The sequence below is a fragment of the Cynara cardunculus genome, assembly GCF_001531365.2.
Source record: "Cynara cardunculus var. scolymus isolate 2C chromosome LG 10, CcrdV1, whole genome shotgun sequence".
NCBI lineage: Eukaryota > Viridiplantae > Streptophyta > Magnoliopsida > Asterales > Asteraceae > Cynara > Cynara cardunculus.
The window spans coordinates 28,642,255-28,658,956 of record NC_037537.1 but is presented as its reverse complement, the minus strand read 5'-3'; the positions used below and the strand labels follow the sequence as shown (position 1 = coordinate 28,658,956).

The following is a 16,702-nucleotide window of genomic DNA, read 5'->3' as shown; positions in this document are numbered from 1 at the left end:
TGGTCCATCAACATCATTGATGATTGATTCATGAACCCTTCACCTCCATCTCAATCAATGTTTATACCTATGTTTTCCAAAATAAATCCTTCACATTAATCTATTATTATATTGCTTCTAAACGAATTGTTGGGAGGAGTCAGAAATAGAGTTGGGAATGTAACATTTATTTATTATGTTCAAACTTAAATAACAACGTATAAAATATTGATCTGATTGTAATTTCATATATTGGGGGTGTTGAATATAATATTTTTTATTTCTTTATTTTATTTTTAAAGTAGATAGATAGAAATTTTGAATTAGTATACGTAAGCAGCAATGTCCCACTTTTTAGGATCCATTTTGAACCCATGTTTGTTTATGCTATGCTACACAGACTATTTGGATTCATCTTTTTATTTTAATGGTAAATGGGTTGATTTTCTTTTAAATTAAGATATAGTGTTTCATTATTTTGGCAACTAAAACCCCCAAGAGCAACAACTACTTCTTTCTATAACAATTCATTTCATATAATATATATATACACACATTACCAAAACAAAAAATATAAATAAAAAGATGACACCAGCATTTTACGAAAATTCAGCCGTATATATTCATTCATTCGAATGCCTGAAAGATGATTTTCACCCTTCAAGATTCACCCATGAACATTGCACCATGACCACTAGCTTTCATGAACTTCTTCAACAGAAGCACAGCAATAGCCACCGCCAGTCCCACAGCTGCCCACGTGAAGAGCCGCTCATCACCCGCTTTCTGAACCACAACCGGTTTCATCGCTTCCTGCTGCTGCACCATTGCCGGTGCAGCACAAGGAACAACAGGAGCAATTTGCTCTGATACCTTTGAGCTTTCAGCTTCTATCTTCTCCTTTGCGGGAGCTTCATGTTGTTCTTCGGCTTCAGTTATCTCTGTGTTCGCTTTTCGGGGACTCGCTCGAGCTTCACCGGATTGTTCTGTGTAGACAGGTGGTGGTTCTGAAGATTCGAGGGAGTTGGGTGGGGGGACTGGGGGTGCCTTACTCATCATGTACTCATGAATCTGCAAATAAGAATTTCATCAAAGTTAAAAACCATTTTTTTCACCATAAAAGTCGAGGAATGACTAAAATGAAAAGCTTAACAGTTATCAAATAACCTCATCAATGAGCTTTTGACGATCTGGAGAACCAAACTTTGGGGCAGCTTCACGGGATTTAACTGCAAGAACACGCCTCTCTTCTTTTTTGTAGTCTAACGAGCCCAAAGCACCCTTCGGGTCCGTCGGCATAAATGCAATTAGTGCTGTTAGAGCAGTCCTAACTGCAAGTCAAGAGATCAGTTCCACTGCATATATAACTTTACAAGTCACTTGCAAGATCTAAAATCGACATAGATTTAGGCCGAGGACAGCAAAGGTCCTATGTTAAACTAGTGAAACCCAAAATCATGTTGAATTCTGAGTTCGGGCAATGACCCGTTTGACCAGATAAAGACGGGTCAAAATCAGATACTTACCACTCCATGATGGTTGCCAATGTTCAGGATGATGATTTGATATGCTCAAGCATATCTTCGTCTGAGTTTCAAAGCGCCCATTTGGCTGAATCAGGAACAAATAGGCTTGTACGATTAGTTCATATAACTAAACGTGGTCAATTTGGAAGGCAAATACTGATTTAGAGTTAAAAAAGAAGGATTACCGTCAACAACATAAAAGATGGTGGTTTGAATGGGTACTCTGAAGGCAATTGAATTCGGCCATGATAAATTCCTCCTTCAAATTCAGTCTCACCTGGTCCCCTAATTGCAAATTGCCATTCAAAGATATTCTCCTGCATAAAGAAATATATAACCTACTTATATACCATTGAAGTTCAGCATCGATTATGATGTTTATTTGACATTTGAATGTCTATTTTATTATCCTTGTCCTGAACTTGAAGAATCCTTCCCCAAAAACCCTAATAACTCGTATCAGATTCAAGTTTGAAGAAGTAATCTATTTGGCATTCAAATGTCAAATTTTGTTGCCAACTTCTCTAATCAAGAGAAAAGAAGCTGGATAGAACACATTTGAAGGCCAGAACAATGACTCTTAGTTGAAATAAAAGCAAATCCACCATGGAATCATCTAAAAACATGATAATTTCAAATAACTCAACCCTAGATTTTAATCCCAAAAAAAAAAAAAAAAACAACCAGGAAAATTTCATGAAATTCAAAAAATCCGCTTACACATTTTGGAAGTTTTTAATCTTCAAACAATCACAATTGATATAATGTTGAATCAAACCAACAACACCAATGAATTAACCAAAGAACATACTTTCAGCTACAATCGAACAAAATCCGATCAAATTAATACAAACCCTAACTATACCCAATCTCGAAAAATAGAGAATATTGTTATAATTACTCCACACAAAAAGAAAAAGAGAGATGAAATTGAATATTTTATCAAAAATTCAATTAGATTACCTCAAGAGGAAGGCTCATGAAATCGTGAGTTGGGTTTGATTGCATCTCTTTTAGCTCCTGCAAAATCCTTTTCACAGATGGATTCTTCATGTTATATTTATCTGCCATTGTTGCTTCTTCTTTTTGTTAGCAGCAATCAAATAAATCTGATTTAACAAAGAATGATTCGAGATTGAGAGGAGAATCGGAAGGAGGAAAGTGGGAACAAGAAAAAGAAAAATCTCTTAAGAAACCCAAATAATAGAAATGGAGCAGGCATTGACTCACACGTCGCTTGGATGACGTGGCAACTGATGGTTGGTGCAGGATTATTTTAGCCAAACCACTAAATCTATTGTTTCTTCTTGGTAAATATGATTCTTGCAAAATTTTCTCTTGACGCATGATTTGGATTTTTGGGGATTTAAATGACGATAGTTAAGTGTACGATGGTTTACGGTCCTAATATATATGTTTTTTTGTAACCGGTTAATTTTGGGTCAGCTTATGTGTATTGATTAATTTTCTGCTATTAGGAATGATTTGGTGTTATCACAAGTGAACCTCCATCGTCATGAGGGCTTAACAGCGTCTGGATTCGAACATAGGATAGATGAGATCTTCCACAACACTTCTAAGTTTATCAGGACTTGTAGTCGCAATTTGCTAGAATTATTTTGGACATAAACTAGATACCCTTATAGAAAAAAAAAAAATATGGACGGGAAAACTAATTATTGGTATTCTTTTTTCAAAGTGTTAATCACCAAGTATGTTTTGTCATACGTCAATGTATTTAGAGGTGTACCTAACATTTTTTATAGCAAGAATCAATGTATTTAAGTCTGATTATTTGTATTGCTGATTATGAATAAGTTGGGGTAGAGGAGAAAAAGAAAGATGGTTGACAGTAGGTGGAGGAGGGTTTCAATCATATTGAGGAAATGCAGGGGTTTTTGATCCGGGTCTGCATCACAGTAATGGTGGTGTGGGGAGGACAGGTTTGCATGTTCCATTCTCGTTGGAGAAGGAATATGAGATGGACTATTATTAAGAGGTATTAATAAATAAGCTCAACATAAAAGTAGAAAAAAAGAATATTAATTATTGGTCCCTACATCTACCATTATATATATATTGTTTACCTTTGGAACAATACAATATTCTTTATGAATAAAGGTATTTTTATATATTATCTTGTTGGAATGCATATTGAGATGTACATTTCTTGGTGGTTGAAGAAGCTCTTAATATATTTCTTTTCCTCTTTTTCTTCTTGTCATCAAAATAATGTCTTCCATCAAAGAGTTTGATCATCTCAAAATTCCACTCCAACATCTAAAATCGACCACCCACAACTTCAATGACAACGACCTCATCGGCCGAGGTGGATTTGGGAAGGTTTACAAAGGAGAACTTCTCCTGTCCACGGGGTTAACCACCGTTGCTATAAAGCGCTTAGATACTGCACTTGGGCAAGGAGCCCCTGAGTTTTGGAAAGAGATCATGATGCTTTCTCATTACAAACATGAAAATCTCGTCTCTCTATTAGGCTTTTGTGATGAGAGTGGTGAGAAAATCCTTGTGTACGAGTATCTACCTAACAAAAGTCTTGATCTGTGTCTAAATAGACACGATCTTTCCTGGATGCAACGCCTTCGTATATGCATTGGGGCTGCACGTGGACTACAATACCTTCATGATCCTGATGGGACCCAACAGAGAGTCTTGCATCGTGATATTAAGGGGCCGTTTACCAAACACTTACCCGGTAAGTGTTTATCGGTAAAATTTAACAATATTGTTTACGTACCGGGTAAGATTTTAGTCTATTAAAACGACATCCTATGCAACAATTTACCCGGTAAGCGCTTACCGTGGTAAGAGGCGTCGCTCTCACTTACCGGGTAAGATTCATGGTATTTGTCTCGCTCTTACCTGATAAGATTTTTGGTCCTTACCATATTCATCCGGTGAGATAACATGATTTGGTAAGTACTTACTCGGGTAAGTATTTGGTAAACGGCCCCTAAGAGTTCTAACATATTGTTGAACCAAAATTGGAAAGCTAAGATTTCAGACTTTGGTCTTTCCAAATTTGGCCCTGCTAACCAACAATTCTCCTTTCTTGTCTCTAATGGCGTAGGAACAATTGGTTATTGCGATCCACTGTACTTGAATACAGGCTTCTTGACAAAAGAATCTGACGTCTACTCTTTTGGGGTAGTGCTGTTTGAAGTTCTTTGTGGAAGACTTTGTGTACAAACTTACAAAGAAATTGGACCATTTTTGGCAAGATTGGCACAACAACACTACGAAGAAAAGAAACTAGACTTGATTATTGACGGTAGTCTAAAGGACCAAATCTCAACAAAGTGTTTAGAAACGTTCTCAACAATCGCATATCAATGTTTGCAGATAGATCGCGTAAAACGCCCATCAATGACTGAAATCGTGAGAGAACTTGAAAACGCACTTAAATATCAAGTAAGTTGTAGATTTTCAATTTAGATTTAGTTCATCTTTTTAATATAAAGTTTGAGACATAAGTCTTGTTTAATGAATTACAGATTTTGAGACATAAGTCTTGTTTAATGAATTACAGATTAAGGAAAACCTAGAAAATGGAGAATTACTTGAGATGGAGGATTCAGGGTTGTGGTTTTCTTCGTTACATGATAACCATAGCTCAAGTAGAGAGGAAGGAGAGACTGACAGTCGGTATTATGAAATCTTGTTAGAGGACTTGAACATTAGAGAACAATGTCTACACCAAGGTATTAGAAACAAATGTAGATACTTATTACATTAAATTTGAATGGTAATTTAAAGACATTTGACAAATTAAGACTAGAACTATATATATATATATATACTTTTACAGGTTCGTATGGGACTGTATACATGCGTTGTGGTATGGATCAGTATGTTCTCCATCCCCTACTCCATGTTGTGATTTTGAATTTTAGTTTTAGTTTTAGTTGTAAGAATTTGATTTAATTGGTGCAGGATGTTGCAGTGACGTTATTTGAGCAGCAAGAGTATCCAGATGATGTGATTCGATCGTTTAAAAATGAGGTAATTACATATATATATGATTTTAACTTTACAGTTGGTTTAAACAACATTTTGGTTTGTGAAGGTATCTCTGATTAAAAGGCTTCGACACCCAAATATTTTGGTCTTGATCGGTGCCGTAATTTCACCTCAACCTCTGGGCATTGTCACGGAGCTCCTTCCACGGTTGGTTCTTCAATCCACAACATCAGTCGTCACCTCTAATTTAAATAACCATCGACTTGTTTGTTTTGTGTTATATGTAGTGGAAGTTTGTTTCAGATGCTTCACCCAAATCCATCCCAATTAAATTGGAGAATTCGTCTTGGTATGGCAGTGGATGTCGTAAGCACCATTCATGCTAATTACTAATTACTAATTACTAATTACTAATTTCTATCCACATTTAATTAATTGATTCTTACTTTTCAGGCAAAAGGTATGAGTTATCTTCATCATCGCAAACCACCCATTGTTCACCGTGAATTGAATTCTTCAAATCTTTTTATTCATAACAATTGGACCCTCAAGGTATATATATATTATACTAATTACTCTTCAAAACTCTCCATGTTTAATTCATATGATATGATGATGTTTTAGGTTGGTGACTTGGGTCTTTCCAGTATCAAGCAACAACTATACATTAAGGTAATCACAAGGATAGCAATGGTAACCCTATACTACCATTTACATTATCATAATCTCCGTAAGTATTACGTATAAGAATTGAAATTTGGATGATGACTGTTTTTATGATGCCCGTGAGATCTGCTTCTGTAGCCTCAATGGATGGCGCCAGAAATTCTTCGGGATGAGCCATCGAATGAAAAGTAAGGAATAACTGATTTCTCTTTTCGTCAATGAATTTTTTGATCCCATATTTGTCGTCAATCTTAATTTAGGGCCGATGTATTCAGCTACGGCGTAATATTGTGGGAAATTACTAGGGAGAAAATCCCTTGGGAGAGTCTTAATCCGGCACAGGTATGTTCTTCTCAAGAATAAGATTCAATATTTCTGAAATATCCATATATTTGTGGCTTTTGCTATAAAGATTAATTTGGTTATCAATAAATGATCAAAACAAAAATTCAAGTCAAGTTTGATACTTGCAGGTTATTGCAGCCGTGGGATTCAAGGGTAAACGACTAGAGATTCCAACAGATGTGGATCCACTGTGGGCTTCTCTAATCAAAAGCTGTTGGTGCAAGTTAGTCTCACTCTCTCTAACATGGTTCCATTTCATTCAAGTGTCTACAAAATACTATCTGTAATGAACAGATGATCGACAACTTTCCTTTTTTGCTCAGCGAACCATGGTCCCGACCAACGTTCCAAGAAATACTAAAGACGCTTGCAAATTTGCAAAAAAGGTTCGAGGCTGAATGAAGGAAATAAGGCTGATCCACGAGGATTCATGAATTGTCCCCAACTTAATTATACAGCTTTCAATACAATAAAACTTTGTACAGTTTCAATTAGTATTTACTTGTAGCTATCCTACTGAAAACTGGAGGCATGTCGTTAAACCCCGGCATATTTTTCTGTTGAAGATCTCTGCATTCTTCTAGATTACAAGTTTTGGGATCAAAAACCTTCCCATCAGCCAAAACTAGACCCTGTTTCATCCGTCCCAGCCTTCGTGAATGTAGAACTTGCTTTGAGGTGACGGGAACCCGAATGGACTGATACTCTTTTAAACCAGCGGATAAGTTTTCAACTCCGGATTTCATGAGACATTGACCTAGAACTGCTGCATCCAATACAGACATGTTTGTGCTTCGCAAACCGTGGGGTGTTGTCGGGTGAGCCGCGTCTCCAACAAGCACCACACGGTCCCAAACGATCTGTTCTAAAGGATCGCAATCGTATATCACATTCAAGAATGGTTCTTTGGTTTCTTTTATGACCCTCACCAGTTCAGGCACCCATACTTTCTCTGCTTCCTCTTGCATTTTCTTGATCATATTGTCGCTTACTTTGATCGTTACAGAATTCCCCTAACAATTTCAATGAAATGCAAACAAAATTAGCCCAATGTGTCTCATATGAACACATGATTCACCAAATTGAGAGTTCTTTTTTCTTTTAATGCTGCAAATGGAAAGAGGGATTTGAAGCGACAACCTTCCGTTGTGGCTCGGGTTGATTGATGTACCAAATCCAATTGATCCTTTGGTTCAAAAGCTCGTAAAAAACGCTGTGAGTTCCAGAACCCAAGTCAAAATATAGACACTTCCCCAGATCAGCATAAACCTTTTGCAGTGCAACAAAAATTTCGGATTTTTCGTTACTAGAAAGATCCAACACCCCTCTCCAAGCACAGTAACCCGAATACCTACATCCATTAATTTAAAAGCAGAACTTGAAGAAACAAACACGTTAAGGATAAGAACTTGAGATTGATTTTGGAACACAAACCTTAATTTAAGATCAGGAAGGAATGTTTGGCGAATAGAAGACAGACAACCATCTGCTGCAACTAACAAATCACCTACAATCTTAACAACATTGCTGGTTTGAAGAACTTGACTTTGAACCTCAACAGATTTATTGTTATCAGATACATGGAAGGATAAGAACATATGACCCCAGAGGAATATATCTGGAGGTAGTGCTTTATATAAGAGACCATGGAGATCAGACCAGTATGCAGCCCTGAAATTGAAGCTTTCGTCTCTTGTCAACTTTCGAGTGATCTTCTTTTCTGAATCAGTAGCTTGATTCTGTGATGAAACATAAACCAAGAAGATATTTCCACATAATTGTTAAGTTGCAAATCAAAACCCTAGATCCGGATGAATTACGAAGAAAAGTCCACCGAAAAATGAAGATGATGATCAGCTCTAAACGACTTTTTGCAAATTATATGATATTTGTATCAGAGTAAAATATATGAAGTAGTAATATGTTTGGGGAAAAGTATTATATCATATATACCTGATCGATTGTGAGGGGTAAGGTTTGATTGTTGAGAAGATTATCCGATTGTTTCTGTGGAAGCCATGAATTGATTACTGTTCGAGATAAAGGATCAAGACCTAGGCCGGCGCCGGTTGGACTTCCGGTAGGAGGAGCGGTGGTTTTCTCCAGCACCACCACTTGCCATCCCGCCGATAGCAGCGCGTGGGCGGAGCAAAGTCCTGCTATGCTTCCTCCGACCACCACCGCCCTTCCCTTGCCGTCTCTCATCCCACCTCACCTCACCTCTGCAGATAGGAGGACGTCGTCGTTTTGGCCACAAGATATAATTTAATATCTTTAAGTCCCTCTACTTATCATCAATGGGTTTAAAACTTTCCTTTAAACCAAAATAAGAAGTAGAAAGCAACATGTAGACTTTTTTCATCACAAATTAAAATTAGGAAAGAGAAGATGAGGATGGTGTTTTAGATGGAAAAACAGAAAGAAAAGGGAAGTTGCAAGTGGTGATTAAAACCTGAACTCATGTTTTTAAAATGTGTCTAATAAAGCATGTATCAAGTTACTTATAAGGCGTTCTCCTCCCCATTCGATGTGAGATCTTACAAATCGAGTTATTGTGAGAACGATAAGAACACCTTCGAGCCTTTGGATGACTTGACTTTTTAATCTAACTCAAAATTTTCAACTACATTCATCTATCTTTGTTTTCAAATTTATCCAAGTCAATATCATAAACTTTTAGATACATTTAATCACTTTTACAAATGTAAATTTGTTAAAATTTCGATAAAAAAACATTTAAATGTAAAATGAAGATTTGATGCTCACATCCTCGTCACGACTGTTAATTCTCTTGAGAACCCAACCTCGTATGAGAATGAGATGAATACCAGATTGGAAAACAACTTTGAATTAAAATGAGTAAAAATTCAGGGGACTGAGAGTGTAAATATAATGTTTGACAGGAGCGCCTAACGCGCTAGATCCCGGGGCACCGTCAATGTTGAAGAACCGCTCCTCCCCTTCCCTGCAGTTCCTCCCCACCGCAGCCGCCATGTCCCTCCGCCCTTCATCCTCCGTAATCATCATATCACATAAACATACACTCACTCATTCTCAACAACACTTGATTTAAATTTCCACCTGCTACTAATTGAGTTTTTATTGTTGTTGTACATGACAGTACAGAGGCGGCCGGAATCAATGGCGCGGCCGAGGATTCTCAAATCGTCCCTATGCTCCCGTTACTGACAACATCGTCAATGGTAATGACGATCCTAATCGTGAATTCCGGCCTGATTGTAATCCTAGGCCGCCGCGTTTCCGTTTTCGACCTAATTCCGATCCACCTTTCAATCAGAATCAATCCTTTCAGCCACGTGGACAACCACCTCCACCGTATTTGAATCCGAACCAACAATTCGCGCCACCACCTCTCTACAATCAAAATCAACAGTTTTGGCGGCATGGACAACCGCAGCCGCATTTTAATCCAAACCAACAGTTCCGGCCACCTCCATTATACAATCAGGGACAACAGCAGCCGAGTTTTGATCAGAACCAACAGTTTCGGCCGCAAGGACAGCCACCACAGCCTTTTGGACAGTTCCGGCCACAACAGCGGTCTCGGCAGCGGCCGTCTAAACCCTTGGACTATCGTAATTGGGAATACGCGAAACCAGGGCCTCCTCCTAGTTGTGGTAATTACATTAGTTGCGCCATGTCTTTTTTCAAATATTGATTAGAGTATTTTGTTAGTAGCATTTTCTGCAAGCACAGTAATAGTAAAAGAGGTTATCTTTTCCACTTGGTTTTTTAAATCAATATTACCTGTTTGGAAATTGATATGAACTTAAAGAATTGATATGGTTTAAGAAAAGAATCAATAAACCATAGTAATTGGTATAGTCAAGGTTCTAATCTCTAAAGAATTGCCTAGCAATGGGGATTTTGACTTAAGGTGCTTCTCCAATATTTTGGCTTTTTCTTGTTTAGATATCAACTTGAACTGTTGTAAAATTCTTTAACTTCGTTCTAGTTTGGCATTGACATATTGTCGACATTATTTGCAGAGCGGTTTACAGTCCTTTCGTACAATATACTCGCTGATTACCTGGCTATTAATCATCGAGGCAAACTTTACTTTCACATACCTCGCCATGTTTTGGATTGGGAGTTTCGGAAGAAAAATATTATGTTTGAGCTGGGATTATGGTCAGCTGATATACTTTGCTTTCAGGTTGTAACTCTGTTTCATGCTTTGTTGTCCTAGTTCGGTTCAACTTTCATAATTGCATGATACCGTCAGTGTATATCACAAGTCATTAAATTTGTTCTTTACCCAAAAAAGGTTGCAAAATTGTTGGACAGTAGTTAGAGTCAAGTGTGTGCATGTAGAACTTCAGTGTTAGGCTGTTAGCCATCTCTTTAGCAGAAACAATGGCACATCCTTTCTTAAAAGGAGTTATAGGGATATCTTTTGGAGTAGCTCTATTGAATCTCCTAATTGTGTCTTTGCTTGCTTCTGAGTTTTGGGTTCCAACTTTCAAGTAGCTAATTATAGCTTTGACTTGACGCTACTTTTAGACGGTGTTTTTTTTTTTATGTCCGGGTCCCGATTAATGTTGATTTCTCTTTTCTGCAACTCCTCTGTTTATGATTCTCAAAAGCTATAGAGAACAATCAGCCTTATCATTAACTTGGACAGTTGGTTATTGATCTCTATTGCTGAAAGGTATGTCCGACTCAACATCTTCCTCTGCGGACCACATAACAGGCTGAATTTGCTTAATTTGTTTCTTACCTTCTTTAGATTATGTTTGCCACACCATTACACAAGAACAATAATCCTATTCTCTCTTCCCTATTTCCTTTTACATTCTAGCGGCCCTTGCCGTTTTATATGGAATTTAAAGCATACATGGTCCTTCCTTTTTGGCAGTGGTTCTGTTTTTCTATAGTTCTTCATTTGGAAGTAATCCTGCTTTACAGTAATTTTCTTGTTTATGCAGGAGGTTGATAAATTTCAGGATTTAGAAGAAGACTTAAAAATTCGGGGATATAGTGGTATTTGGAAGGTAAATGCTGTGGGTGCTGTCATGAATTTGTCGTGTATTGATTACACCTTATATAGTTTACTTCCAGGCTATCTTTGATGGCTGTTACTTTGTGCATCCAAGACTTTGTAAGATGCAGGAAGCCCTTCACTCTTGTTAATTTATTTATAGTAGCAAGCCAGCAATTTGTATGAGACTTCCTTCAATTTGACCTACTGTGCACTAAACTTCACTCATCCTTGTTTGAGTGATCGTCTTCATCTTAAGAATAATGCAACTGTTTATTCAGAGTTTAAATAACTGTTATGACTTATAATGACCCACTGCTTCCATGATGATAAAATTTTAGTATTTTTTAGGCTTCAGAAAGTGTTATTTCGGATTTAAAATTCAGATTACTGGAGGAAAAAAACTGAGTGTATTTGGTATTGGTGTATTTGGAAACAACTAGGTATCAGTCTAGTAACTTATTTCGCTGCTATTTGTTCTCTAAGTGTGGAAATTTGAAATGTTTGTTTGTTTATTTATTTTTCTCGTCCTATTTGTCAGATGAGAACTGGTGAGCCAGTTGACGGTTGTGCAATATTTTGGCGTTCATCAAGGTATTCCTTTATTTTCTTCATATGCTTTTAAATATGAAATGTATGTTTATAGGGCTTTATACACACTTGCTCATATTAATTGCATGCAGCAATTATAATCGGCTAATATTGATTTTAAAATTTTCATTATAGATTCAAGCTTCTCCATGAGGAAGCCATTGAGTTCAATAAGTTTGGAATGCGGGATAATGTTGCACAGATATGTGTTTTAGAGGTGCGTTGGTCTTCAAATGATTTGTTTTAAACTTGCACTTGCAAAACAAATACGGGATTATTTCATTATTTCACTAAATACTATTCTTACATTGAACAGTCACTGAATGAGAAATGTTCAGCTGGATCGCCTCCGCCTGCATGGTAAGTAGCATATTCTTCCATTTTTGTACTTTTTTGACGAATCACTGAACTTTCAGAAAATAAATTATTCAGCTTCTGGTTCAGGTCAGCATTCCAACAGTGTTCCTTTATAACATATATTTATTTTGATTGTGTACAAATCATGAATAGAAACCTAAGTATACATGTACCATCTGGAGCTTCTAATTTTTTGGTCCTTGCATAATTTCTTTTATCAAATGGGTGAATGTAGAATTAGTATGTAGATTGGCCTATAAAAAAATCCCTTTAAGATTTATGGTTGATTCTTAGTTTTGCAATGGAGAATAAAAACCATTACCATGCCTGCAGCTCTGAAGGTCACAATAAAGTCATCATATGTAATATCCATGTGCTTTACAATCCTAGAAGGGGAGAGATCAAGCTTGGGCAGGTATTAACCATTCTGTTAGCTATATAAAATGTACTTTATATTCTGTTCCCTTATATCAAATTGATTTGATGGTGACCCATGTGCTTTTTCTGGTCCTAGACTAATATTTACTAATTAGAGACGAGCTTTCTACTGGCTCAGCCCCCCTTTTCCCTTTTCCTGGATCTATATACCCTTGCTTATTTTGTATTGCCTACTTATTCTAAAGAGCATTCCAGTACTAAAACTTCCTGAGAGGCAGCTCGTTGAAGTCGATGATGATGATTAGGGAAGATGGGACGTGGGAATTCCTAAAAGGTTAAAAAAAGAGACTGGGTTTGTTGGCTGTACTTGTTGCATCAATTGTTTATTTGAAGGCAGTTTGCGGTTAACTTATGTGCCTATTTTTTGCATAAGCTAAATAATGTCCTTACTTTTAAGATAATTTCTGTATATCAGAATCAGCAGTTCTAGTGTATATGTATTTCATTATGTTTAGCAGTTGTTACGCACGATCCATTGCTTTCCTAATCTTTCTGATGTTCAACTTTTTCATGCTCGTAAATTTTTATTTTGGTCCATTAAAGTTACATCTCCTTCATTTTTTACCAATAGGTTAGGGTGCTTCTAGATAGGGCATTTGCTACATCAAAGCTTTGGGATGATGCTCCTGTGGTTCTTTGTGGAGATTTTAACTCTACCCCAAAGGTATCTTAACTCTTTTCTCGTTTCTCTTTTCGATCCTTCCATTGTACATTTCGAGACTTCTAGACTAAACTTTCTTCATCTTTAAATTTGATTGATTTTATCATCCCAATAACTCATTCCTTCTTTTGCTTCAGAGTTCATTGTACAACTTCATATCGGAGCAAAAGGTTTAGAATTCTTGTTTTCTTTCCATACCTATTACTAGAAGTTCCGGTTTGTTATTGTTTGCTAACTTTATCTCTTGATGCAGTTGGATGTGTCTGAACTGCCTAGGAATATGATATCCGGGCAAATGTCTGCTGAAATTCCTCACAAAAGGCCGTTTACAAATACTATCAGGCATGTATCATCATATCGCAAATTCTATTTGGACGTCATTCTAATTAAAAATTAAGAGGTGATTATTAACTAGCATACATATTTTTGTAGAACTCAGTCGACTGATAATGCAACTCAATCTCCCAGAAGGGTTGATAACCAGGAAGTCCATAAGGAGGAAGCCGGCATAAAAGGGGACAGTACGTGTTCTATGAGTAGTCAGCCTGAGTGTATTTCCGACATGCCAGATTTATCTGCTAGTTCACTTACTGATACAATGCATGAAGACAAAAAAACCGTTCCACAACTTGAGGCAAAAGAAGAAAGTGAGGGCAATGCTGCAAACTGCACCTCAGAAAGTTTGGAGAATGTCCCAGCTGATGCAATTGGCGATGGCATCTCTTTAAGTGAAGACCATATTTTGGTGGATGAGACTATCCTGACGACATCCCCAGATGAACCACTAGAAGCTGTAGAAGATGTATCTGTAGGCGAGGATTCTGTTTCATTTTTGTCTGCATTGCATGGCCCTGATGGATCTGACTTTGTGGACGATAATGAGACCTCTGAGGCTGAGCTCTCTTTAGGAACTCCTGACATTTTGGACGGTTCTTTTAGCACAGGTAATGAAGCTTTTGTGCAGAAGCCTGCTTATGACCCATCAGGTTGGACCCCTATGGAAATAGAGGCCGCGACGGGCAGCTCAGAATGCACAACCATGGAACACCCTCTAACACTAAGAAGCACATATTCGGAAGTCAAGGTGGATCATATATCCTGACATTATCACCTTTTATCTTGTTTTCGTAAATCTTACGAAAATTATAAGAAAATATCCTTGGCTTTTTGTCTTAATGTTTGCAGGATTATTCAGGAACAAGAGATTCAAATGGGGAACCCCAAGTGACTAGCTACCATAGAGGTTTCCAGGGGACAGTTGATTACATCTGGTGAATGACCATTTCTTTTTAGCTATTCTTTTTTTCCAAAACAGGGAGACAACATACATCTTCAGTGAGCAATAACTCAAATGTGGGATTGGAGCCAGACCTCAAATTATTGCAATAGGATCCAACCACTTAGACATGCCCCTCTGAGCCTCTTTAGCTATTGATTTTTTTTAAAAGAAAGAAAATTCAATAAAACAAAGAAATGATAAGCTAGGTAGTAAAGTCCAACAATTGATAGGACATATCAACACAAAAGTACTTCCAAAACAATGAGCCATGGTTGGAGCTGAAGAGGAGAAAATTTGTAAATTATCCAGCTTCCAGAACACAAAAGAACAGCATTGTGGCTCAGGTTATGGACAAAAATGTATACAAACATGAAAAACCACAAAAAATGAAAAACTAAGGAACACCTTAGTCACCATTCATCTGGACGGTATGCACATGTACATACAAGTAATCTGTAAGCAATTTGTCCGGTATGTACATGCGCATAAAAAAAAGAAACTGCTTTGATTACTTGTATGTGCATACCATCGAGATGAACCAGAACTCCAAGAATGAAACTCTTTGAAGGACTGAAAGCGCGAGTTTGGTAGATTTCTAAGCAGTTGGTCGTTGGTGTTACTACTTACAGTTATGATGGTGAATGTTTTATTTATTATTGTTTTTGCATGCAGGCGATCCAAGGGTCTCCAAACTGTGAAGGTTCTTGCTCCTATACCAAAACATGCAATGCAATGGACTCCTGGATTTCCTACAAAGGTATTGGAATGGATTTTATTTCTTATGTTATCTTTGGGATATATATATATATATATATATATATATGTTAAAATAATTTGTATTTGTGTTTGCAGAGATGGGGAAGTGATCATGTTGCACTGGTTACTAAATTGGCTTTCAATAAAGAGCCAAAATCACAAGTTGAGTAGCAGACACATCTTTAATTTATATATCATGTTCCAGTTCTTTTGATCTTCAAACATCATTCTTCACCTGGAACACAAATGTATGTATATATTATATATACATTCCTGTTGTGATTATTTGAGCAAAAGGGAATGAAGGATTTATTCTTTTTTTTATATTTTGAGTGACGTGACATCAAATCCATGGTATGCTAACTGCCTTGTACGTACTTCATAACTTGTCTATTGCTGGTTTGTGTAACATTGACTTTTTTATTTCCTTGTTTTTATTTTTTGAGTTTTAACCATTTTAAGGCTGGTTTACCAGGTGAGCACTTACCGTTAAGAGAAATTATCCTCATCTTATAATTTAGAAATGTTGACCATCAAAATGGATTCTTGGTAAGCATGTTAAACCCGATAAGCGCTTACCAGGAAGGAGTCGTTTTTTTCCACTTACAGAGTAAGACTCTCGTTCTTTATTACGCCTCTTACCTAGTATTAAGTGATATCGGTAAGTGCTTACTCGATAAGGTAAGTAATATCAGTAAGTGTTTACCTGGTAAACATTTAGTAAACAACACCTAAAATGGACGAGAGACTTCCCTATTTGATCATAAGCAACAATAATAAGCTACAAAAATCACATTAGAAAAAAACTAATGAAAAAAAAGTACATCTTGATAACTGATAAGGATCCATCTCATACTAAAAAACCTGGTGTTCTATTCTTTTTGGTACATAATTTATAGCAACATTTTGAGTTTATGACCTGTTAATGTCACTAGCTTATTTTATGGATGTATGCTTAGAAGCATATAAGTTAGCTTATCCAAATAATACTTGAACTAGCATTTTGGTAGCTTATTCTTATTTTTCTCAATTAAACCCTAATTAATATTAATTATTATCTATTACCATTAATGATAATTAAATATTAATAAATTTTGAATATCACTATCTTTAATTATTAATTA

The 16,702-nt window shown here is 36.7% G+C and overlaps 3 protein-coding genes and 1 pseudogene across 3 annotated transcripts; 2 read left to right on the top strand and 2 right to left on the bottom strand.

Moving 5' to 3' along the window:
* Nucleotides 1–465: 465 nt before the first annotated feature.
* On the bottom strand, nt 466–2,643 carry LOC112519602 (ubiquitin-conjugating enzyme E2 32). Its single transcript, XM_025127806.1, has 5 exons — nt 2,469–2,643; nt 1,691–1,822; nt 1,506–1,590; nt 1,147–1,310; nt 466–1,050 (listed from the first exon to the last, which is right to left on the bottom strand). Exons 1-5 carry the CDS (start codon nt 2,574–2,576, stop codon nt 640–642), a joined length of 900 nt encoding a protein of 299 aa, XP_024983574.1. The 5' UTR covers nt 2,577–2,643; the 3' UTR covers nt 466–639.
* A 1,853-nt stretch (nt 2,644–4,496) lies between these two features.
* On the top strand, nt 4,497–6,913 carry LOC112519601 (annotated as a pseudogene).
* On the bottom strand, nt 6,890–8,836 carry LOC112519599 (6-hydroxynicotinate 3-monooxygenase). The gene is made up of 4 exons (XM_025127803.1): nt 8,448–8,836; nt 7,929–8,233; nt 7,635–7,845; nt 6,890–7,507 (listed from the first exon to the last, which is right to left on the bottom strand). Exons 1-4 carry the CDS (start codon nt 8,697–8,699, stop codon nt 6,986–6,988), a joined length of 1,290 nt encoding a protein of 429 aa, XP_024983571.1. The 5' UTR covers nt 8,700–8,836; the 3' UTR covers nt 6,890–6,985.
* A 591-nt stretch (nt 8,837–9,427) lies between these two features.
* Nucleotides 9,428–15,986, top strand: LOC112519598 (carbon catabolite repressor protein 4 homolog 6). Its single transcript, XM_025127802.1, has 15 exons — nt 9,428–9,510; nt 9,616–10,132; nt 10,505–10,671; nt 11,444–11,509; nt 12,038–12,090; nt 12,223–12,304; nt 12,404–12,447; nt 12,778–12,859; nt 13,454–13,546; nt 13,681–13,713; nt 13,797–13,885; nt 13,976–14,627; nt 14,729–14,814; nt 15,495–15,579; nt 15,675–15,986. Exons 1-15 carry the CDS (start codon nt 9,433–9,435, stop codon nt 15,747–15,749), a joined length of 2,202 nt encoding a protein of 733 aa, XP_024983570.1. The 5' UTR covers nt 9,428–9,432; the 3' UTR covers nt 15,750–15,986.
* Nucleotides 15,987–16,702: the final 716 nt, after the last annotated feature.